Source organism: Dipodomys merriami, unplaced genomic scaffold (genome assembly GCF_024711535.1).
Source record: "Dipodomys merriami isolate MVZ:Mamm:240054 unplaced genomic scaffold, mDipMer1.0.p SCAF_90, whole genome shotgun sequence".
NCBI classification, from domain to species: domain Eukaryota; kingdom Metazoa; phylum Chordata; class Mammalia; order Rodentia; family Heteromyidae; genus Dipodomys; species Dipodomys merriami.
In genome coordinates, this window is record NW_027206513.1 from 691,822 (window position 1) to 715,789 (window position 23,968).

The window sequence follows — 23,968 nt, forward strand, 5'->3', positions numbered from 1 at the left end:
TTCTAAGTCCAGTCCAGGTTGGGACCAAGCCCAAAGTAGTTTCTCTTTCTCCCAAGGTTGTATGGGTTACAATTGGTTTAGTCTATATGGCCACTGCTCTGCAGGTCCTGTTACATTGCATTTGTATGTTCTGCAAGCTCCTTGAAGAAGAGGGGTCCTCAGCTCAGACCTAGCCCTACAACTAATGCTGCTGGTGTGTGTGTGTGTGTGTGTGTGTGTGTGTGTGTGTGTGTGTGTGTGTGTGTGTGTGTGTGTGTGTGTGTGTGTGTACATGCACATACCAGTTCTAGGGCTAGAACTCAGGGCTTGGGTGCTGTCCTTGAGCTTTTTGCTCAAGGCTAGTATACTCTACTGCTCAAGCCACAACTCTACTTACAGCTTTTTGGTGATTAACTAGAAATAATAGTCTCACAGACTTTTCTGCCCAGGCTGGCCTTGAACCACAATTCCTCTGATCTCAGTCTCCTTCATAGCTAGGTTTATAAGTGTGAGTCCTGTACCTTGCTAATGCTGCCTGTTTGCTTGGTTTCTTTCCATTTTTACTGTTATTATAAAGGTGATGTACAGAGAGGTCACAGTTATATAAGCCAGGTAATGAGTACATTTCTTTTTTGGACAATGTCACCCCTTCTCTCACTCTCTCCTGGTTTTTATCTCCCGTCCCCACCCACAAGTTGTATGGTTCATTTTCAGCATGGTGTCTAATGCATACCACTGCTGCATTTGTTCACTCTATTGTTTGTTTTTAATACCAGTACTGGGGCTTGAACTAAGGGACTGGGCTCTGTTCCTTAGCTTTTTCATTCAAGGCTGCCACTCTACCATTTGAATCACAGATCCACTTCTGTCTTTTTGGTGCTTAATTGGAAGTAAGAGTCTCATGGATTTTCCTGCCTGGGTTAACACTGAATCTTAATCCTCAGATCTCAGTCTTCTGAGTACCTAGGATTACAGCAGGAGTCACTGGCACCCAGCACTAATGCTGCTTTTTGTTGTTGTTGGTGGTGGTGGTGGTCGTCGTAGGCTTGAACTCTGGGCCTAGGCGCTGTCCCTCAGCTCTTCAGCTCAAGGCCAGTACTCTACCTCTTGAGCCACAGCGCCACATTTGGGTTTCTAGTGGTTTATTGGAGATCAGGGTCTCACAGACTTTTCTGCCTGGGCTGGCTCTGAACTGTGAGCCTCAGAGCTCAGCCTCCTGAGTAGCTAGGATTATAGTGTGTGAGCCACGGGTGCCCGGCTAATGCTGCTTTTTTATGTCAGATTTCAGCAAACTACCACCAGTACCACCATCATCATAATAAAACACATTACTTCTGAAGAAGCAACATATCTGAGGACAGAACTCTGCTAGATGATAGCCATGTGCCATCACAATCCATGCAATTTCTAGTTGGAAGCATTTGTCCTGGGCTTTGTTTTTCAAAATCTCAGGCTCTAGTAGCCTGCACAAATGATACAAGGTAAGATGGGCCTGGCATAGTGGCTCATACCTGTAATCCTATCTATTCAGGAGGCAAATATCAGGAGAATTGTGATTGGAGGCCAGCCTGGGCAACAAGCTTAAGTGTGATGGCAAGTGCTTGTCATCCCAACTACCCAGGAAACATAAATTGGAGGATCATGGTCCAGGTATGCTCAATCATAAATACAAAATCCAATTGGAAAAATAAATAAAAAGGGCTAGAGTCATGTCTCCTTGGCAAGTACAAGGCCCTGAGTTTAAACTCAGTTTAAACTTCCCCATAAAACCCAAAAGGTAAGATGTGGCACAAAATGGACTCTGCAAGGGGTAGTAGGACATCCTAAATTTGAATCGAAGTAAGTGGACATAGAAATGAAGACCAGGTAGAAAGAAATAAAATGATACAATGAAGGGAGAGTGGGTCTTCTGCTTTCTGGGCCCAGCCAGACTCAATGTGGTTTGTCCTGAAGTGTCATGATGTTCTGGAAGTGGAATACTCTGGCACATCAGGCATGTGTATGTGTATTGGGTAGGATTGTGGTAAGGAGGAATAGAAGCAAAACACATTCACTTTGTTTAGTCTGTATTTCATGCCTTGCAAAGGTTGCTGGTCTTCTGCTGGGTTTGGAGAGCAGTCAAAACCTATGTGAAGGCTGAGTGCCCATGGTTCATGCCTGTAATTCTTGCTACTAAGAAGACTGAGAGCTGAGGATCATAGTTTAAAGCCAGACTAGACAGAAAAGTTTTCAAGACCCCATCTGCCGCTAGCCAGAAAAAAATGCCAACTGGACACATGGCTCAAGTATAGCACCAGCTGTGAGCAAAAAATGCGAGGGAGGGGGCTGGCTGGGGGAAAGGAGGAAGCTTTGAGTTCAAACCTTGGCACTGGAATAATTAAGCAACTAACAAAAGACAGCGACTGGAGCCATAAAGTCTCCATGCACAGGTTGCTTAGGGCTGACATGAGTTGGGTATTCATCACCTAAATTTCATGGTGAGCATAGTGGTCATAGGGCAGCAGAAATCTAGGCCCCTGGTGACAGAAGCAGGTCTTTTAGTCCAGACTTCTAGTTATCAAAGGTAAGAACCCTGAAGAGGTGTGATTTGTTTTTCAAACCCATTCTTGGTGATTGCACTTTTCCTTTCCTTACCCCTGTGCCCAACCTCCCCCTTGCACTTGGAGGCTTGAATTTGAAGCCTGACACTCACTTGGCTTTTCCTGCTCACAGGTGGGGGGTCTACCACTAGATATTAGCTGTTTGATTGGAGGATTTGTGTGCCTCAGCTGGCTTCCAGCCATTATTCCCAGATCTCAGCTAGGATTATAGGTGGAAATCACCAACACCAGTGCGATCTCTCTTTTCTAAGTGCCTACAACTCAAGATTTAGAGCTGATTTTCAGGTTGATGGTAGGTAGAGTCTGAGAACTCTTTTTTTGTTTGTTTGTTGGTTGTGGGACTTGAACTTGAGGCCTGGGTGTTGTTTTTGAGCTCTTTTGCTCTAGGCTAGTGCTCTACCACTTTGAGCCACGGTGCCACTTACGTCTTTCTGGTGGTTAGGTGGAAATTAGCATCTCAGACTTTCCTGCCTGTGCTGGCTTTGATCCACCATCCCCAGATCTCAGCCTCTTGAGTAGGTATGATTACCAGCACCAGGCTTGAGGACTTTTCCCCCTAGAATCCGTATCCTTGAGTCCTAGCCCAACCTTCAGTACCCCTCGTCTGGCAGGCATTTCCACAGGTCGCCATGCGCCTCTTAGGGGACCCACGTGGGAGGGCAAACCGAAGCTCCTGCGGGCACCCACCAGGCCTGCAGAGGGTCACGTGGCCACACAGCGTGAGGTGGGCCATGCGCCTCAGGGCGGGGCTTAGGACCCAGCGCGTGTCCCAATTGGCTCTCAGGGCTGCTCTTAAGCCTTGCGCACAGAGGACGCCATTGCCATCTCTCCTGCTTGCTGCTCTGGCGGGACTTGGCCGCAGTGCGAGGTGAGACGGGAAAGAGCTGCTCCCGGGCAGAGCCGGGTCCTATCACGTTCTGGCTTTTGGAACTAAGCAGGCCTGGCCTTTCAGATGCTGGTGGGGAACCGGCAGGGTGGCCTGCGGGCTGGGGCCTCTCCCACCGACTAGTCCCTTAGGAAGCCATCTTGGTGGTGCTGGGGGGGGGGGGGAGCACCGGAGGGAACCGCTTTGCCCCGCCCTCAGCCCGTGTCACCCTAGACAGGTCGGGGTGGGAGGGTGGGGTCCAGAATGGATGTGTGGCTCCACCACAGGGTAGGTGTCCCTCCCTTGTACGTCTCAGAGCAGCTCCCAGCAGCTTCAGATCGCCTGCCACGGGTCTCCCTAGCGTGGGTTTGGGGTGATGATGGCCTACTTGTTGGAGCTGAACCTTAAAGCATGCGGTTTTTGGTGGCTCTTAGTAAGACACGGACCTTGCTTACTTGGGAACAGGTTTCTTGTTTGTCCATTGAGTAAGGATTGCACACACACCACCATGTGGTGCTACTGCTAGGGCTCACAGCGCCAGTGAAAGATACAGTGGTCTCCCACCTTCAGCCAGGTGAAGCCCTTTGACATATTTTCACAGATCATTTTTTACAGCAGCTGGAAAACCTGATTTTTATATAACAAGCTCTCTTCTTTTAAATGATCTTAATCCATACAATTTTAGCACGTGTAGCCAGTAACAATACATAGGTGACTTGCTTGATCCTTAGGATGCCGATTTGCAGCCTGTAGATGACTCTGGGGGGAGGGGCATCCAGGCCGGAGATACAAGTAAAAAGAGGTCCCCATTTGGGGAATTTGGGTGCTAGAAGATATGGCCCAGAGCTGACCTGGATTGTGGGAGCTGAGTAATTGACCGAGTTGGCAAATGGAAATTATCCATTGGCCTGTCTTTTACTCTGTCCCTTTTGGGTTAGCATGGGTTTAGTGAGGTTAGATTTTGGGACTGAGGGTAGTCTGAGGCAAAGGAGCAGACATCTTCTTGTAGAGGAGGCAGCCCTCCCTAAATTACAGCATTGGCTTGGAGCCTCCTTGTGCCAACCGTCCATGAATGGGTTGTGTAAACATTATTTACAATAGTGTGTGTCTTATGTTTCCTCTAGAGTCTGTGCATGCATCAATCATGATCTTGTTACTGTTCATCATCCTAGTTTTAGATTGTGCTACCTGGAGAGAGGAGGAGCAAGCTGAGGAATTCCTGGAGTGGAAGTTCCACTCTCCTCCATGCAGTGTAAATAGCTTGGCTAAAGATGAATCAGCTGCAGCTCTTGCCCTAAACACTTTGAGATGATTTAGTGCATGAGCCCCAGAGCCCTGGAGGAGGGCTTCTCAAGACTTCTTGCCTAGCAAGCATGGGCAAGGGAACCAAGGTAGCAGAGGAGGAATCATGAGGCATAATGTGGAGTCATGGTCAGGATTTGGTAGTGGCAGGAAGGGACAAGGCACTGACAGGTGGAGGTGTGCTTAGTGGAATGGTGGTGAAGAAAAAGTAAATGATGAGGTCATCCTGCTTGTTAGGGACATGGTGAGAGATCAAGGTAGGGGGGATTTTAGGACCTAGTTTATGGGTTAGGATAGGTTTAATGCTGTTCTTTGGAAAGCAGATATTTGCTAGTTGATGGTAAGAATGGGGCTGAGATATCAAGTCGTCTTTGGAGGATGCTACATGAGAGGAGACGGTGGGAAAATCTGTGTTGGCCTCACCTGAATGAGCATTTCTTTGTGAATAGATCTGTGTGGGCTTTCTGTAATTTCTGCTCCCACCAGTTGTCTCTTGTTTAGTAGTTGGCCCATATTCTGGAATGACTAAATAAGCAAAGAGCTGTCTTCTGGTGGAGAGAAGAGCAGCTGAGAGGACTTGGTGGCTTCTTGGTGATGATCTAGTTCTCCATGGTAGTCTCATTCCTCTTACCAGTGCAGCACTTGATCTTTCCCAAATCTCCATTACAGCTCTAATCTGTGCCATGTTCCATTGGTCTCTCTGATCCTGATTTATTTGACATAATTTTGTGAGACTTTATGTCAGCTTCTTGGTGAGAGACTCCTTGGATATGGGATAGAGATTGGACTGCTTTCATTGGCTTGAATATTGTTGGTCTTTCATGAGGATGGGGCCTTGGGGTCACCCCAGGAGGCTCTAGGTTGTGGCTTAGATTTCATGCGACTTCAGCTTTCTCCACCTTTCCTTAGGTCAGGTTTCTGTGGAGAGAGAGAGGCAGAAGTGCTTGGCTCTCAGACCTTATAGATACCTCATGGACACCGTGTTGGAATCCCAGCCCCAATCCCAGCAGAGGAGCAGCCACAATGGCCAAGAGGTAACATGAACTCTCCCATTTTCAGAGCACCCCCTGCTCTCCCATTTCTCTGTGCCTCTCACTTCCTGGGACCTGCCCTCCTTCTCTCCGAGGACCTTCCCTGAGTTCTCTCATTTAATCCTGTGGCTCTTTTCCAGACCAGCCTGTGGTCCTCAGGTTTTGGGATGAAATTGGAGGCTGTTACCCCATTCTTAGGGAAGTATCGTCCTTTTGTGGGTCTCTGTTGTCAGACCTGTACACCCAAGAGCTGGGTAAGTGATGATAGGAATGGGCCCCATCCAGTAACACTTGAGCTGCTTTGATTCTGGGAGCCATATACCTGGGAAGCTACTTCCTATATCTTTCTAAGGGTGACCCTTCCCTTGCTTTTGTCTTTCAGAAAGATTGAATAATGGCCATTGGGTGTGTTTTGGGCTGTGGTTGGCTCTAGGCTTGGGAAAGTTGGGTGGGAGGCACAGCAGGAGCTCTTAGAGGGAGATAGATTGGGCCTGGAATGCTAGTGTCTAAGGAGTCCTGCTCAATTTGGGGACACTTCCCAGACTTCCAAGTATTTAGCACATGTGTGAAGAACTCTTGCATGTCCATGACATGTGCTGAAGCAGCCTAGAGTTCTAGTTGAGATCAGGTTCTCTGCCGTCAACAGAGTAACTTTGTTGTGGTGCTGACCAAGAGGGTAATGATGTACAGGATGCAGTGCTTCCATTTTTGGGTACCGAATCCCTTTTCCTGATCCAGCATCAGGATCTGGGGCCAAATGTCTTTTGGGAGGTATGGTGTTTTTTCCTTGGATAGGACTAAAGGACTATCAGACAGGCTGGAGGGGGTAGGGCACGGTCTTCTGGTCAGCAGAAAAACCTCCAGGACATGTTATCTCTATTCTCCATGGGCAGGAGTCCCTCTTCCACAGAAGCATTACAGATCTGGGCTTTTGCAACGTGATCCTGGTAAAGGAGGAAAATACCAGGTAGTGAGAGCTGGGGGGTGGGCCAGGGTGGTGGGCTGCTACAACCCTGCTTTGTGGTGTCATTGTTTTGCCAGTGGTGGAAAGAAGGGTGCTTGTTCTCTGCTTCATATCCAGTGGAGAGAGGCTTGATGTTCTCCTGCAGTGCCTTCTGTGCACATGTATGGATCACATTGAAGGTGTCAGGCTCTGAACCTGTACCCCTCAGTGGGGAGTGGGGTGGAAGGGGAACACAGATGGGTAAGCAGTTACCATCTCTGTTTTATGTTAACCCAAACTTAAGTCCTGTGGTTACAGGACTGGGGTGTGATCCCTTGCTGTTGAACAGCCCTCTGTGGGCCCTGGAAGGCCCTGTCTGAACTATCATCTTCTTGCTCTGGGGGCTATGCCCAGGTTTCGAGGCTGGCTGGTTCGCAGGCTTTGCTATTTTCTGTGGTCCCTGGAGCAGCACATAACCCCCTGCCAGGATACTCCGCAGAAGATCATGGAAAGCCCTGGGTGAGGAGGCAGATCGGGGTCTGGATGGCACTACCGGGATGGTAGCAAAGGCTTCAGGCCTGTGTGGTTGAGAGACCTGGCTGAGGAAGGCTCCTGGAATGCTAGCATTGCCTAGGCTCTTCTCAAAGAAGGGTGAAGGCTGCCAGCTGTGCCCTGGGGAGGGGTCCCCAGTCCAACACCACTACCTTGACACCCCACAGGGTGCAGAACCTTCTCTCAGGAAGGGTCCCAGGAGGATCTGGGGAAGGCCAAACACCTGACTTTGTGAAGAAAGAGGTGCAGCGCATCCTGGGCCACATTCAGGCTCCGCCTCGCCCCTTCTTGCTTAGGTAATTCTGTGCTTAGGGGCACATCCCCTAAGCTGGAACTTCTTTTTTTTTTTTTTTTTTGAGAATGGGTTTTGGCTGGGCTTAGGGAAGGGCTACACTCCCTATGTGGGAAACTCAATGTTTACTAATGTAGGTTGCAGGGAGCCCAACTCCCCAACCTATGTTTATCTAGTACAGATCTGCATACATGTTAGATGCAGGCACTGTTCAGAGGAACCATGAGGGTGAACAATGCACAGGGTGGCTAGAAGGAAGGAACAAATGGGAGACTGAAAAGGCCTGTTAGGAGAGGATCAAATTTGCATATGAGGGCCAGAAGTTGAAAAAGTAGCTAGCCTTGGGGATCAGGGAGTGTTAGTGGAGGGAATGGTTTTGATAGAGGAAACATATGAGCGATGGCCCAGAGCAGAAAAAGGCCTGGTTTTCCCAAGAAGCTTGCATGGTTGGAAGCTGGCAAATGAGAGGACAAGATGCTGGACCTGAATTTGAGAGGTGGAAGGGACCACCTCATGCAGGGCTACTGGCTGGATCTGTAATGACAGTGAAAGTGGTTGAAAGATTTTAAGTGAGGAGTGATAACATCATGAGTTTGGAAGTCGAGAGTAGAGACCAGAAAATCACCTGGAAGCCTTGGGCCATGTGGAGCCAGGGCTCAAGGACTCATTGATGGGTTAGGTGGTAGGGCTTGTTATAGTGGAAAAGCGTGTGGATGCTTCTGGTCTAGTACCTGGGGATATGAACATAGGGAGACAGATGGGAGGAGGGAGTTTGGTCCAAGAAACATGTTTTGGGTGTAAGAAATTTGGTTTCTGGGGGCTGGGAAGGTGGCTCAGTGGTAGAGCGGTTGACTTGCATGCCTGAGGCCCTGGGTTCGATTCCTCAGTACCACATAAGCAAAAAGAAAAAAGCCAGAAGTAGCGCTGTGGCTCAAGTGGTAGAGCGCTAGCCTTGAGCTGAAGAGTTGAGGGACAGCGCCCAGGCCCAGAGTTCAGGCCCCACAACCGGACCCCCCCCCCAAAAAAAAAAAAAGAAATTTGGTTTCTGACTGAAAACTTGGTCACATACACCCAAGTCTGAAACTCAGGAGTGAGCCTGGGGGCATACATACATTTTCAGAGCTTTAGCATGCAGTTGATGTTTAACAACAGAATAAGTAAGTCACTGAGGGAGAGGACTCAGGGTTATGCACATGGATCTATCCCACTGTCTTTAAGTCCTGAGTGACTGACTGAACAAGGCTAGAAGGTAGAGGTTATTGGCTCTTGACTAGCCTTCTACTGTGATAGTTTGATTTTGTTGAGACTTCCAGTCCTTTCATCTGTCCACCTATACTCTAACCGCCAGCCCTTCTAGTCTTTCTCTCTCTTGTAGTCTGTCTTAGAGCTGTACTCATCATGATGCTCATGCCCTTAGGAAGTAGTACAGTCCCAGCCACTGGCCTCTGTGCACTTAAAGCAGTCAAATGGTTCCAGAGAAACACTTTGGGTGGGCCTGATAGGGTCGTGTGGCATTGTCCAGTGCTTTTCATCCAGGATTGCTTCAGATCTGTGCATGTGTGCATTTCCTGGGCTTGAACTTAGGGCTTGGGTGTGGCCCCTGCGTGGTTTTTTTTTTTTTTTTTTTTTTTTTTTTTGCTCAACGCTAGCATTCTACCACTTGAGCTACACTTCACTTCTGGCTTTGGATGCCTTACCTTATACTCTTTTGAGAAATAGAAGGCATCAGATGGGAATTTGCTGCTGTGCTCATTTCGCTGCTTCTTGCATCTACACTTCTGTCATCAGTTAAAGCCAGTCCCATTGGGCCTCTGGGTAAAGCCCTGCTCCCCACCAGGGCCTTTCCCAAGATCCCTTATCCTTGTGTCATTACTTCCTTCCTTTTGTTCCACCTTTCCTAGTACTTTGCAGAAGCTGGGTTCTGCCTGGAGTGAGTCTAGGTCCTTTAGTCTCAGGTGGGACAAGTGGAGCCAGCTATATCATATGGTCTTGAGAGTCCCAGGCCCCCTTCCAGCTGGCACTCCACTCTATTAAGCAGAGTATAGTCCCTCTGAGCCTCATGTCCCTCTTCTGTCAAATGGGGCAGGAATAGTGTCTGCCTCAAAGGAGCACTGGTCAGCCTCCCAGGTGCCGTGGGATCAAGCCTTGTGGGGAGTAGCCCTGCTATACCTCAGGCTGGTTTCACTTCCCAGGCTGTTCAGCTGGGCGCTGCTGAGGTTCCTGAACCACCTCTTCCTGAATGTGCAGCTCCACAAGGGCCAGATGAAGATGGTCCACAAGGCTGCCCAGGCGGTAAGCTGGCTCAGGGATGGGAAGATGGGAACAGATAGGAGGCCGGTCCCTAAATCCAGGCCAGTCCCATCCCCCAATCAGCTGGTGGGAAAAATGTTCTGCTTTTGGGTGGCTTTCCCTCTGTCTCACGGTCCTGTTCCCATGGGGCTTCCTCTAATGTCTTTCCATCATGGGCTCAATATTACATTAGTGCATTACCTTAAAAGTTGTTAGGTTATTCTACTTCTGGGAGACATGCACAAAGGAGGAACTCTTCAGCTGGACCCTCCCGCCCTCAGATCTGCATTGACTGCAGATGCTGGAGTTTGACTCCCTGTGTCTGTAGGGTAGGGGCAGTTGGGCAGTTCCTTCTGGTTTTCTTTGTATTAGGGACCACTCGTCCTTCTGTCTACTCATAAGTCCCTACTGGATGGAATCCTCCTGCCCTTTGTGCTACTCTCCCAGGGCCTGGGTGTGCTCCGTGTAGCTTGGGACCCCTGCACCTGCTCCCCTGCTCTCAGGTAAGAGCTTTGGGTTCCTAGACACACATTTGAGGAGTCCCAGGCTGAGGCAGTTGTGTATGCGTATGTGCTGGTGGCAGCTCCCTTACAAGCCCTCTCCTAGGCCACTGTTTCCAGCTGTATGGCTAGATGGAGAGTAGGCAGATGGAGAGTCAGCCATGGGTCCCAGGGCTGCTTCAGATGTTCAAGCAGGACAGTCTGGCTTGGAGGAGTCCCACTTCTGGAGCCCTTTTCTCATCAGGCTCTGCCCTGTGCCCACAGAGCTCTGCTGAGGCATCTTGGGGGGCTTTTCCTGCCCCCAGAGGCTGAATTGCCCTTGGACAGCTCCGAGGGAATCCTTGCAAGGACTGTGGTCCATGCGGTAAGTGTTCTCTGTGGCTATATGTAGGCCAGGCCGGAGGACCAGGGGCCTGTGCCTGCTCTAGACTTGATGCCCCCTACTTCTCCATTCCAGGTCATGGAGCAGTTGCTGGTTAGTGAGCAGCCCCTATTAATCTTCCTGGAAGAGCCTCCTGGGGCCCCACGAGCCAGGCTCTCAGCCCAAGGTCAGGCCTGGCTAGGACTGGTGGTGCATGCAATCCAGTCAGGCATTGTCCCAGATGTCACATTGGTGCCAGTGGCTATCACCTATGACCTGGTTCCAGATGCACCATATGACAGGCATCATGTGAGACCCTCCTGCCCCTGGGGACCTCAAGTAGATACCAGTTCCAGACAGGAAGTGGAGGAATACTATAGAATCCTGTGATTGAGTCCCCCTTAGGACTGGGTGGGGAGGAGTAGGGATTGGGGGGATGTGTGTGTAAAGCAATTTTCTCTAGTCAGTTCTCCTTAGCGCCCCCCCCCCCATGGCCTTTGCCACCCCTGCTAAAGAGGTATTTCTCTTGATCTATGGATGAGAAAACAAAGGCTGGAGAGGGCAAAATCATACATGAAGTCAAGCCTTAGATAAAAGTTGAAACAGCGAGAGGAGCAGTGGTGCTGCATGAAGTATGGGATGGCAGCTTCCAAGGCTTGCCCAAGAGTAGCATCCCTAGCACACTCAGCCTCTCCCTACAGGCTTCCACCTCTCTAGGGCTGTGGACAGGAGCTCTGGCTGTCCTTCGGAAACTGCGCAGCTGCTGGGGCTGCAACCATAAGGTCTGTGTCCGGGTGCATCTTGCCCAGCCATTCTCTCTGCAGGTATGGAGCCACCTGGGTAAGGTTGGGAGAGCCTGGGAATTTGTTATGGCAGCCTGGTCCTCAGGCCACTGCAGGGATAGTATTGCTTTGCTGAGGTAGGCCGTATGTTGGGGGTGGGCAAAGCAGGCCACAAAACTCTTCGTTCTGGGCAGGAATACATCATCAATGCCAGAAGCTGCTGGGTTGGCAGGCAGACCCTGGAACACTTGCTACAGCCCATCGTGTTGGGCCAATGGTAGGGGCAGGGGCGTGAGGGTCTTGGGCAGGTGGGCAGCCCTTCAGCTGTGTAGTGTTCTCCTGGCCTCCGCACGTGAACAATCTTGGGTCATTTAAAATGGCAGGAATACCTGCTTGCCTGTAGTCTGCATGTGCGATAAGGGCACATACCCAGGAAAGAGGGCATGAGAGCTCGCCTGGCCTGGGGCTGGCATGTGGGAAAACAGCTGTACCTTGGTGTAGGTTTTAGACTTTCCCATGACTACTTTTAGGTTTTGTCCTTTCATGATTTTATCTGTGTCTACTCCAGTACTGTTGTCCCAGACACTGAGAAAGAGCAAGAATGGACTCCAACAACTGGGCTTCTTTTGGCCCTCAAAGAAGAGGACCAGCTCTTGGTGAGGAGACTGAGTCGCCACGTACTGAATGGTAAGGGGGAACAAGATTTGCCTCTCTGGGACAGATCTAGAGCTGTCCCTTCTCTCTGGGTTGGCTAGTAGTCAGGGCTTCTTGGGTGTGCACACCTTATTCCTGCTTCCTTGTTGGCACACTGGCAACACATGAATAGTGGAACCCTCCCCCCACTCCCCGAGTGGAGCAGCTTAGTGAGCCTAGGATGAATGGTACAGAGGGCACAGGCCCAATGGTAGCCACTCACCCCAGGTTCTACTCAGCTCTACCTTGGGCTGTCCTTAGCTGTAAATGGGAGTAAGTGCTGACTGGAAAAAATGCATGTAAGAAGCTTGACATGAGCACCGAGCAGGCTCCCATCCAGCTTATTAATGTGCCCTGTGAGGCAGACTATTTGGTTGGGCCAGAAGGGCTGTGGCACTCAGCATATGTGGTAAATGCTGAGGGGTAGAGTTGGGGCTAGGAACATTTAACAGATAAAAAGGAGGGATCAGACCTCTGGGCCCCAACTCCTAACAGCATCCTTCCCCCAGCCAGCGTGGCAAGCTCTGCCGTGATGAGTACAGCCATTATGGCAACACTGCTACTCTTCAAGCACTCAAAGGTAGGGCTCAATATGGTGGGGTTGGGGTGTGTGTGTGTGTGTGTGTGTCTCAATGTGGTGGGGCTGGTGTGTGTGTGTGTGTGTCTCAATGTGGTGGGGCTGGTGTGTGTGTGTGTGTGTCTCAATGTGGTGGGGCTGGTGTGTGTGTGTGTGTGTCTCAATGTGGTGGGGCTGGTGTGTGTGTGTGTGTGTCTCAATGTGGTGGGGCTGGTGTGTGTGTGTGTGTGTCTCAATGTGGTGGGGCTGGTGTGTGTGTGTGTGTGTGTCTCAATGTGGTGGGGCTGGTGTGTGTGTGTGTGTGTGTCTCAATGTGGTGGGGCTGGTGTGTGTGTGTGTCTCAATGTGGTGGGGCTGGTGTGTGTGTGTGTGTGTGTCTCAATGTGGTGGGGCTGGTGTGTGTGTGTGTGTGTCTCGTGTGTGTGTGTCTCTCAATGTGGTGGGGCTGGTGTGTGTGTGTCTGTCTCAATGTGGTGGGGCTGGTGTGTGTGTGTGTCTCGTGTGTGTGTGTCTCTCAATGTGGTGGGGCTGGTGTGTGTGTGTGTGTGTGTGTGTGTGTGTGTGTGTGTGTCTGTCTGTCTGTCTGTCTCAATGTGGTAGGGCTGGTGTGTGTGTGTGTGCGCGCGCGCACGCGCGCTCATGCACAGGCTTGTGTTACCTCCAGGGTGTGCTCCTGTCACAGCTTCTGGGGGAATTCTCCTGGCTGACTGAAGAGACACTTCTACGTGGCTTTGATGTCGGCTTCTCTGGGCAGCTGCGGTGCCTGGCACAGCACACCTTGGGCCTACTGAGGGAACATGTGGTTCTGCTGCATGTCCATCAGGGGGACTTGGTAGTTGTGCCACGGCCAGGCCCAGGCCTCACACACTTGGCACGCCTGAGTGCCGAGCTGCTTCCTGCCTTCCTGAGCGAGGCTGTGGGTGGTGAGACCCAAGGGTTTAGGATTATGGGATGTGTGTGCAGGAGAGAGGTGAATGCCCTCTTCCTCATGCCCTACCCCTCCTCTGCTAGCCTGTGCAGTGTGGGGGCTGCTGGCAGGCAGAGTGCCACCTGAGGGTCCCTGGGAGCTGCAGGGAATAGAGCTGCTGAGCCAGAACGAACTGTACCACCAGATCCTGCTCCTGCTGCATCTGCTGCCACAGGACCTGCTGCTGCTGCAGGTCAGGCCTCTCCTCGCCCTCCAACCTGTGGTGCTGGGCCTGGCCTTGCCCTGCCTTTGCCCAAGCTACTAACCCTGGGTGTGGCTCTCCTAAGGCCACATATGCTCTTCATTCCCTATAGCCCTGCCAGTCTTCCTACTGCTACTGTCAGGAGGTGCTGGACCGCCTCATCCAGTGTGGGCTCCTGGTTGCTGAGGAGGTAGGCAGGACAGTTGGAGAAAAACCTCTTGCCTGGGTCCTGGCCTCCTTCAGTCTCCCACCCTGAGCGAGTTGCCCAGGTCCCTGTATTGGGTATGTGCTGTAGGTGGGTTACGACTGGCCCATAGAAGCCTGAGTCCACATCTTCCCTGGGCTTATGTATGCCTTCCTACGCTACCCCACCTCTGCATTTCTTATCCACAGTGCTGTGGCTTTTTAGGATGTTTCCTCTCAACCCTAAGTGCCTGCCACTGCTCCAGGCCTCCTTTTGAGCTTCCTATATCTACTTTTTACTGATTTCACCTGCATGGATCAGGTCTGGGGACTGGAGGGCTGATCCCTGCCCAGCCTGTCAGGGACCAATGGCTCTCCTGGTCTCCAGACCCCAGGTTCCCGGCCAGCCTGTGACACAGGGAGACGACGTTTGAGTGCAAAGCTGTTGTGGAAACCAAGTGGGGACTTTACTGACAGTGACAGCGATGACTTCAAGGAGGCTGAGGGCCGGTACTTCAGGGTGTGTTGGGAGAAGCCACTGTGGGAGGAAGGTGGTAGGACGGTAGTGATGAGCTGCTCTCACACTGGCTGCCCCTCTCCAGCTCAGACAGCAGTCTCGCTGCCCTGACTTCTTCCTCTTCCTCTGCCGCCTCCTCAACCCACTGCTTAAGGTCTTTGCTCAGGCTGCTACCTTCCTCCATCTGGGAAAGCTACCTGATACAGGTGAGGCTTCCCTCCCCTTGCCGTGCTCAGGGAAGGGCTCTACCTTGTGCGACTGGGTCTAGGTCTTCCTCTTTTGCAGAGTCTGGCTACATGGAGCAGCTATTGCAATTCTTACAGAACTCTGCCCAGGAAGAAGGGATCTTTGGTGAGGCTCCTGGAGGTAGGAGGGTTTGCTGGCCATTGCTGCCCTCTGCTGGCAGTGGCTGCCTTACTCTAGAGAGGAAAGCTCAAAGTACAGCTGGCCTCTGGTCCCATCTGAAAGAACCCTGTTCCTAGGAGTTCTTTAAACAAGGAAGAGAAAACCTGTACCTATTGCTCTCAGGCCTCTCTCCTTAGAGCCTTTACTTTTCTTCCCTCCAGAGTGTGCTGACCCAAACTTGGCCATCAGTGCTATCTGGACCTTCAGAGATCTAGGGGTGAGATGGGATCCCCATCCTCTGTGTTCTCCTACTCTCGCCCCAGGCCCATCAGCTGGTAGAGCTGATTTCCCCCAGCCCCATGGTGCTGGCCTTTAGGATGGCTCATAAGACCCTGGGAAATATCCAGGCATAGATGTGGTAAACTGGATGGTTTTTCTACCCCTCTAAGTTTCTAAACCACTTGCTTGCTTTATCCTGGTGGGATACTAGGATTCCAGAGATATGTAACAGCATTGTACTTAAGACTTAGAGCCCCGAGGGATTAGAGATCTAGGGGACAAGTTTGGTCCTGTGGCAAAAGTCCCCAGGGTGAGGGGTTCACAGTTCACTTCATGACCCAGGTGCTGCAGCAGATGCCCAGCCCTGAAGGCCCCCAGCTCTACCTGTCCCCTACATTTGCCAGCCAGGATAATCAGGGCAAGCTGGAACAATTCATCCGACAGTTCATCTGCAGCTAGGTCCAGAATCAGCTGGACTTAAGGGTCTTGCTTTCTCCATCCTTCAGTGTGATAAAGAGTTCTTTCTCCAAGCTCTGCAGTGGTTTTTTGGTGTATGTATGTCTATGTATCTGCTCCCTCCTTCCCCACCCCTATGAAAATGTTCCATGTCCCCTCTCACTCCCTGAAGCATGCCCTAAAAGAAGATAGGAGCAGAAGCCAAGCTGCTGCTTTGGCTTTGCAAATTTATTGTGGGAACTCTACATTCTTTCCTACTACTGAAAACAGTGGCCTCTGGGAGGCAAGGTTGGCAGTAGGCTGGGTGAGTGTGGATGCTCCATCTTGCAAAACCATCACACCACCTTGTTGATGATGACACCCAGTTCTTCAATCTCACACTGAACTTCATCACCCTTCTGTAAAAGAGCAGGTCATAAGGGTCTCAGCCCTTGGCTCTGGCACATATACCTACACACATACATGCTACAACCAAGCTTTCCAGGCCATCTTGGTCCTTATACTGCCTCTCTTTCCTCCATTAGCTAACCTACCTGGAGAAAGACAGGTGGCTTCCGAAACACACCAACACCTGGGGGGGTTCCAGTCAGGATGATGTCACCTGGGTAAAGAGTGACAAACCTAAAGCAAAATAAAGGGCTGGTGAGATGATGAGTGTATATCTTGGCTCAGCCTCCAGGTGTATGTATGGGGGTGGGCCACTAACTGGGAGATCCAGGCTATCAGCTCTTCAGTCTTGAATACCATCTGGTTGGTGTTGCTGCTCTGGACCACCTCCCCATTCACTCGGCAGCAGATCTTTAAATTGTGTGGATCTGGAATGCAAATATTATGGGTTATCCCTTTTCTGCCATAAACCCCTCTCCCACATCTAGAAAGATGAAACTGCAGTTGTGTGTGTCGGGTGCACTTCAAGATATGCCAGATGAAGAAGCTCTGTGCCCTCAAGGGCTTGAAACTTTGCTTTGGGACTTCCTATTATAGAAATCGGCTCCCAGAATCCACACCATCCCTAGAGTACCAGATAGTAGCCACCCAGGTGAGTGATGGCCATTTCAGACTCTGAAGTGAGGGAGAGAAAAATAAGGCAGGTTTTGCCTTGAAAATATAGACCTAGCTGGACATGGTGGCTTATGCCTATAATTCTAGCTGGGATGCTAAGACAGTGAGGATTGTGAGTGCTGTTCTTTGTAATAATTCACTTTATGAAGGCAGTTTCAAAACCACTGCAGCTGTGTTCCCTTTAGGGTTTGGAGAAGCATCCCACAGGGGGATTCAAGCCTGAGGCTGGACCCACAGTGACAGAGCAGCTGGGGAGGGGAAGGTGTCTACATGTAGCTATACCAGCATTCCTACTCCTTGGAGCAGCACTTTTTCTTAATACTGAGGTATTGTCTAAGAGGAAGAAATGGCAAAGGACCTACCTGCTACACTGTCCCTGGTAACTAAGGCTGGGCCCAGGGGGCAGAATGTGTCAAAAGTTTTTCCCAGCAGCCACTGCTTCCCATTGCGTCGCATTTGCCAGTCCCGGGCACTCACATCATGAGCCACAGTGAAGCCAGCCACGTGAGCCATGGCGTCTGTGGCCTATGGGGGCAGGAGATTTGGCCAGAGAGGTTACATCACAGGTGGCATCAACCCCTAGAACAAAGGATCTTGAAGCCATTATCCCACATTAGTTGCCAGAGCTAGCCAAAGGTGGGTAAGAGGCAGGGCAGCAGTGGGGTAGGTGGGTGCTGACTATGTCCCAGTGTCACTGATGGGGAGTGTCTCAACATCAGCAGGCAGGAGCTGGTGTTGACCACACTCTGTTCCACTCTCTAACCTGGCTACCCCATTTCACCTCACCTTGATGTGCTTGCCTTTATTTCCAATGACCACAGCCAACTCAACCTCCCAGTCCACCTCCTGTAAAGTGGGAGAGAAACAGGAAGCTTCAGTGGTCTGGGAACATGTCCTGAGCAGCAAGGATACACATCGTTGTCAGGGCCTATCTTCCAACAGTGGGCCTCGGTTGTCTGAACAGGAACCAAGTGAATCATAGAAGATTGACTTTTGTGATTTGTAGACCCATAAGCTCTGGGCAGTAGCAGGTAGCAATACTGGATGCAGATACACCTCCCCATTGTGACTAGAAGAACAACTCCTGCCTGGGAAATTGAGTTTAAAGTCCCTCTTGATGCCCTCAATGTCAAGTAACAACAGCCAGCAAAATGTAACCTTAATTGTGCCAGGCACAATTAGTATGCTATAATATATTATTTTATTCTAATGATAAGATCTTCAATACAGAATTACTATGAAAAGGGCTTAAGCAATTCAAAAAAAGGGAAATAAGCAGTTCACAAAAAACAGGGAACGCACATGGTTATGAAACATGAACAAATGTTTAGTTTTTCCCCAGATCAGCAAAATGTATAAAAAATAGATACAATTTAGCCTTTCTAACTAGCTGCTGTTACACTGGAATGGACTACAGCTGGTTTAAGTATACCTGACATCTGGGTGCCCACCTCTAGTACCAAGTCTCATTAAAAGGACTTGGGAAAATGGCCGATTTCAGGTTCAAGGCAACACAGAACAGTCTGCAGTAAGGGGAAAAAGCAAGGAAAAGTTGACAAAGGGGGCTAAGAACCTCCAGCAGGAGGCCCCAGTGGCCAAACAAGTGATCAAAAAATTATGGATTAGAACCAAGTGAATAGAAATAAGAAGTCAAAAGGATATTAAGGATATGGGCAATTTTTCTTCAGAAGATGGCAGTTGACAACCCTAAAGCAATAATGGATTCAGGCATACTATTAAGATGACTTGAATTCTAATGACCATAGCATCCCTAAATAAAAAGCAGTGGGGAAACAAGATGGTACCCAATCTCAAACTATCACCCACAGAACACCACTTATTTACAAGGAAAACACATTTTCCAGTTGAGAGATCTGACCACTAAGCAAAACAGGTGGTTGCATTTTTGGGCCATTTAACATGAGCTGCCCAATGGGATGCAGTGAGACGTAAGCAATACTTTCTGGGTAGAACTCCTAGCAAAATGCTTACTCTGTTTTCATCATGAGGAAACAAAACTAGAATGAAGGATGTAGCATGAGAAAACTTGATTGGATTCTTCAAAGAGTCATGAAAGAAGAACTATGGCCACCATATGTGGCCTGTTTTTGTCAGTAAGTTTTACTGAAACCCCATGGTCACTCATTTAAGTATCATCGTTGGAAGCTTTCATACAAATAGCAGAGCTATTTGTCATATGGAGACCATATGACGTCTCAAGTCTAATACTGTCCCTTTAAGAAAAAATGACTAAAGAGAGATTCCAAAAAAAGAGAGATACCATGTGTGGTTTGACAGAATCTGAATCAACAAACAGAAACCAAATTAAACTTATCTTTGGGGTAACTGGGTATATTTCTGACTGGGACAATTGGTCTATGTATTAAGTATTATTCATGTTAATTTTTTTTTTGGGGGTCCGGTTGTGGGGCCTGAACTCTGGGACTGGGCGCTGTCCCTCAGCTCTTCAGCTCAAGGCTAGCACTCTACCACTTGAGCCATAGTGCCACTTCCGGCTTTTTTCTTTTTGCCTATGTGGTGCTGGGGAATCGAACCCAGGGCCTCAGTCATGCAAGGCAAGCGCTCTACCACTGAGCCACCTTCCCAGCCCCTCATGTTAATTTGCTTAGCTGTAATAATGGTATTATGATCACAAAGGCCATTGTAATTACTCTTAGGATATGCATGCTTAAATTTTTATGAGTGAATTGTGTGCAACTTACTTTCAAAGGTCCTCCCCACAAAAATTGTGGTCATGTGGGAAAAGAAAGCAAAAATGCAGTGTCAACAATGAAGCCAAGTGAAGAAGTATATGAGTGTTTATTGTCTTTTTCAACTTTATAGAACATTTCTAAATTAAAGATTCAAAGGAAAAATGAATCAAGATGTGTGTGTGTGTGTGTGTGTGTGTGCGCGCGCATACACACACACACGCACACACGCAGTCTTGGGGCTCAAACTCAGGACCTGGGCATTGTCCCTGAGTTTCTTTTGCTCAAGGCTAGTGCTCTACCACTTGAGCTGCAGCTCCAGCTTTTCCTGCCTGGGGTGGCTTTGAACTGCAATCCTCAGATCTCAGACTCCTGAGTAGCTTGGATTAAGACGTGAGACACTGGCACCTAACTAAATCTAAACAGTTTTAATAAGAGTACAGAGAGGGTTGGTAGATGTGTAAGATGTTTAAGAATTCACTAAAAGGCAACAGGGAGAATGCAGGCACGAATTCATTGTATATAGCACAGAATTGAGACAAGTAAAGGGAAGAGGTGGGTCAAATAGGATGTTGAAGGGATGACACAAATCAAGATGCATTGTATACATACAGGATGCTTTGTTAAATGAAAAGAATTCAATACATAACTTAAAAATTAGTAAAAGTGAGGGAAGGGTTGGGTAGGGAGGGGTGGATGAGAATGTTGAAAGGGGGGACATTGATCCAGATGCACTATGTCCATAAACTGCTTTGTTGAATGACAACTGCTTTGTACAACTACTTAAATAATTTTTTTTAAAAAAACTAATAACTATGTTATCGCTGGCCACACAGTCTTTTCTATGTAAAGATATTCTCAGCAGCACTATAAAAGCGCAAAGCTGGAACAAGTATAGTTGTTGGGAACTAGTGAGGAGATTATGATCATGGTACAACAGAAAGCCATGGGGCAACCTAAAATGTGTCAGGAAGAGTATTTCATGGTATGAAGAAATGTTCTTGGTGGAGGGTGAGGTAGAAAAGTTGGTAGGAGTACAGACCTTGCTCTCTGGCGGGAGGACAATCTCATCGTAGGGTCCCACGATGGAGCTCCCAAACTTGCTGAAAATGATGGGCTCTTTGGGCACAGACACATTCTGTTCTTTGCAGTGGTCTGCATAATTCATGCCCACACACACCACCTTGTCTGGCCTCGTGATTGGAGCCAGGAGGGTCACCTCTGACCTTGGGAGGACTGGCAACTGGGCAGTCAGGGCACTGCAGAAACCAAGAGGGAGAGAGGCTGGTTAGGAACAGGTGAGCAACCTGGAGGCAGACTAGGGAGAACCTACAGCAGCTACAAGTTGTTGTTTTTTTCAACCATCAGTCAGTGCAAAAAATAAGCCTAGCTACTGTCTTTGATGTCAATCAAAGCATTACTGAATATCTCTTAAAGGCTGCTCTGAAACATGCTTCTTTCCCCACCTTTCTGTATGCAAAAAGCCAAAAAATAGCATTTTGATTATCTCTCCATAACAATAAAGAATTTTTTATTCTTCTCATGGCTGGATATTACCACATTGTATAGTTAAATTCAGTTACCCAATGAGGAGCATGGAAGTTGTTTCAAAAATATAATAGTAGAGGAACATGGTGCTGTCAAACATTTCTATTTTTGCCAATCTAGAATCAACTTTCAAAAAATTATTATTATTAAGGTGTTGTATAGATGAGTTACTGTTTTATAAGTCAGGTAGTGAGTACATTTTGTTTTGGACAAGATCACCCCTTCCTTTGCTTTCCCCAGTTAAAATAAACTTCTTAAAGTGGTTTTAATTTACTATTCAACTTTTTACACCAGGCTTCAGAAATCCTAGATTAAGTAGACTTAATTTAGTCCAAACTCTGAAACCAATCATCTTGGAGAAAATTTTGTAGCCTACCTCCTCCTCTTTGAGCCAGGAGTCTAAATCACTCTTTAATCTTCCCAAGATTCTTTCTTAGGACCAATGGTCCCAGACCTCTCAGGCAGACAGGAACTTAATCTCCAGAGAGTGTGACAAAGTCTTGGCTCCACCAGGTAAAGTGGGGCCTTGGGACAGTTAATTAGCTTCCCAGGGCCTCAGTTTCCTTTTTTGTAAATTTAAGATGTTGCTACATTCTAAGAAGGAAGGAAAGGTTCTGCAGCTCCTGTAAAAAGAGCTACCTGCTGGTTCTAATTCCCAGGAGAAGGTAGGTATGGGAGGACAGAAAAGGAGACCAGGGCAGTAGCTGCAGAGGTTGCTGCCTGCTGACTTACCTTCTTGCCACTGACAGGGCAGGCTCTCCCTGCTCCAAGAAGTGCATCATTGTCTTGGGGAGTGTGGGGTCAAAGGCATTGAGGTTTATTACTCCCTCACCATTCTCTGACTCTAGGCCCACGTGAGGTCCTGTCAGGTGGGGTGCCAGAAATTGCACCAGTCTCATATCTCTGGAGGGTTGAAAGGGCCCCTTCTGAGCCTGCAACAGAGCAGTGAGCAACTTCTTTCTACCTGAGGCCAGCATCAGGGCCTAGAGATGAAAAAAACAAGCAGGACCTGGGGATAGAAGATCAGAACCATCATCAGGATCCCTGAAGTCCTTTGGGCTTCAGTCAGTGTCCCTTTGCTTAACCAACTATTCCTAGCAAACCACAAAGGAAGTGGTTTAAATGGGGCATTTCACCCTTTTACACTTTATGACTATGCCAGGCACTAAGCTAGGCCCAGGGATTCCAGCTTTTCTTTAGTCAGAATTTTCTGAAAGTTTTTAAGTGTCCGGCACTGCTGTAGGTGCTGGGGAAACAGTGTAGGCCAAATTCAGTTTTGCCATCTTGCATGCAGGAGACAGACAACTGACAGGTGATTCAGCCCCTGCCACTACTGCTGTGAATCATGGTTCTACCTCTGTCTAGCTCCCTAAGAAAGTACTCTGGGCTGAGCCAGATGAAAATGAGCAGGATGAAGAATTAGCCACATGTTAGGCAAATGTCCTCTGTTGAAACTGGCTTCATAGGTGCTTCATGCAGTTTTTAAAATGCTAACTTGATCCTACTATCTGCACCCTAACTTAAATGTTTTCCATTACTCACATGCTCAAGCCAGAACCTCTAACAGACTTCCCTGTACTTCTAGAGGATCTACAGCGCTGGCACTATGGCTATGGCACACAGGGCTCTCAATGAACAAATGAGAGAAGCAAGAGTTTGAATTTTTTTTTTCCATGGGAGAGCTTGGTGATTGTCAAACTTTGGGGCAAATGACTGGTCTTCCTTCCACAGATTATTGAGAAAGTAACAGAATTTAGGCTATGTTTTGAGATCCAGACTCCACTTAAAAAAAACCCCATCCTGATGTTTTTGTTTGTTTATTTGTTTTGTGGTGCTGAGGATTAAACTCAAGGCTTTGTGCAAGCTAGGCAATCACTCTAGCACTAAGCTACATCTTTGCCTAGCTTCTCATTTTGTTCTTGAAGTCTAGTCTTCACTCCTCCCCACACAGTCCTTCCCTGCAGAGTGCCTTGCTTTTACAAATAGCCCTATGGAAAAAAAATAAAACAACAACCAACAACAACAACAAACCCCAAAACAAAAATGTGGCAAAAGCTCTGTAAGCCCCAGATTCTAGCTTTGAGTTCAAGCCATATGGCAGCATTAAAAAAAAAAAAAAAAAGGAAAAGAAAAAAACTGCTCCAACGTGTGCATACACTCAGGTAAGTAACTGCTCCTACTGAAAGCTAGGTATCATGTTAAGTGTTCTACACATAATGTCTGACTCCATAACTGAGGTTATACAGGTAGGAGAAATCCTCCAGAGACCCTGACTGGTTGTGCTTGTGGGAGCCTCAGAGATAGGGCTGAGCATCTGCTCTCTTAGATAACCCCAGACTCCCGTGACAGGCACATGCAGGTTCATGCCACAACAGTCTCGTCAGGTAGGGTGCCCCAATACACAGAGAGAAGCACTGAAGGGCGAAGTCACCTGCTGCGGGCTTCAGTTCCAGCTTCTCAAAGAGGCGCGCGGCGAGTGGGCGCGTCACGATGACGCCACCAGACCACAGCTTCCACAATAACTACCGGGCCACCTAATCCAGGGTCACGCCAACTCTGCAAAAGGGTCACGACCGGCAGTGAAAACCGCACCTGGGACGCGCGCGGGTTGGCCCGTGCCGCCGCCCTATCTCGGCGTCCACTCTCCAGGATGGAGAGTGCCTCGGTTTCCAGCCGCCCCTGAGCCAGTGGCCTCTCTCCAGGGTCCGCCCCGCCGTCACCAGGGTCAAGCGACGCCCCCTGCAGAAGCCCCGATCCCAGGCTGGCCCAGACCCAACCTACCTGGCTGTGACGGCCGAACTGCCTGGCACTCTGCGCAGAAGGGTTAGGACCCGCGGAGCTGCAGGTCAAACGTGGCGGAGGCCAGAGCACTGGAGATAACCAGCGCCACCGGCCCGGGATTCAGTTCCAGCTTCTCTACGAGGGGCACGGC

General features: G+C 49.0%; 2 protein-coding genes across 6 annotated transcripts in view; one reads left to right on the plus strand and one right to left on the minus strand.

The window, feature by feature from the left end:
• Positions 1 to 15,895, plus strand: part of LOC138821210 (glycerol-3-phosphate acyltransferase 2, mitochondrial-like) — a 79,273-nt gene extending 63,378 nt beyond the window's left edge. Inside the window, exons 4-24 of one of the 5 annotated variants that reach the window (XM_070013312.1) lie at positions 5,656 to 5,780; positions 5,918 to 6,031; positions 6,671 to 6,744; positions 7,135 to 7,239; positions 7,440 to 7,568; positions 9,757 to 9,856; positions 10,226 to 10,356; positions 10,618 to 10,717; positions 10,811 to 11,023; positions 11,416 to 11,538; positions 11,691 to 11,773; positions 12,065 to 12,183; positions 12,699 to 12,769; positions 13,431 to 13,689; positions 13,778 to 13,926; positions 14,048 to 14,125; positions 14,507 to 14,638; positions 14,721 to 14,841; positions 14,921 to 15,001; positions 15,202 to 15,257; positions 15,602 to 15,895. In XM_070013312.1, coding sequence (XP_069869413.1) covers positions 5,656 to 5,780; positions 5,918 to 6,031; positions 6,671 to 6,744; positions 7,135 to 7,239; positions 7,440 to 7,568; positions 9,757 to 9,856; positions 10,226 to 10,356; positions 10,618 to 10,717; positions 10,811 to 11,023; positions 11,416 to 11,538; positions 11,691 to 11,773; positions 12,065 to 12,183; positions 12,699 to 12,769; positions 13,431 to 13,689; positions 13,778 to 13,926; positions 14,048 to 14,125; positions 14,507 to 14,638; positions 14,721 to 14,841; positions 14,921 to 15,001; positions 15,202 to 15,257; positions 15,602 to 15,718 — 2,480 coding nt within the window. In that variant the 3' untranslated portion in view covers positions 15,719 to 15,895. The remainder of the gene's footprint in view (positions 1 to 5,655; positions 5,781 to 5,917; positions 6,032 to 6,670; positions 6,745 to 7,134; positions 7,240 to 7,439; positions 7,569 to 9,756; positions 9,857 to 10,225; positions 10,357 to 10,617; positions 10,718 to 10,810; positions 11,024 to 11,415; positions 11,539 to 11,690; positions 11,774 to 12,064; positions 12,184 to 12,698; positions 12,770 to 13,430; positions 13,690 to 13,777; positions 13,927 to 14,047; positions 14,126 to 14,506; positions 14,639 to 14,720; positions 14,842 to 14,920; positions 15,002 to 15,201; positions 15,258 to 15,601) is intronic. The other 4 variants (XM_070013307.1, XM_070013309.1, XM_070013308.1 and 1 more) reach the window with 4 other exon arrangements.
• Positions 15,896 to 15,922: 27 nt separating this feature from the next.
• Positions 15,923 to 23,968, minus strand: LOC138821211 (oxaloacetate tautomerase FAHD2A, mitochondrial). The gene is made up of 9 exons (XM_070013313.1): positions 23,818 to 23,968; positions 23,468 to 23,592; positions 21,769 to 22,045; positions 20,531 to 20,747; positions 17,564 to 17,623; positions 17,140 to 17,302; positions 16,422 to 16,530; positions 16,249 to 16,336; positions 15,923 to 16,113 (listed from the first exon to the last, which is right to left on the minus strand). The coding sequence occupies exons 3-9, from the start codon at positions 22,011 to 22,013 to the stop codon at positions 16,051 to 16,053; spliced, it is 945 nt and encodes a 314-aa protein (XP_069869414.1). The 5' UTR covers positions 22,014 to 22,045; positions 23,468 to 23,592; positions 23,818 to 23,968; the 3' UTR covers positions 15,923 to 16,050.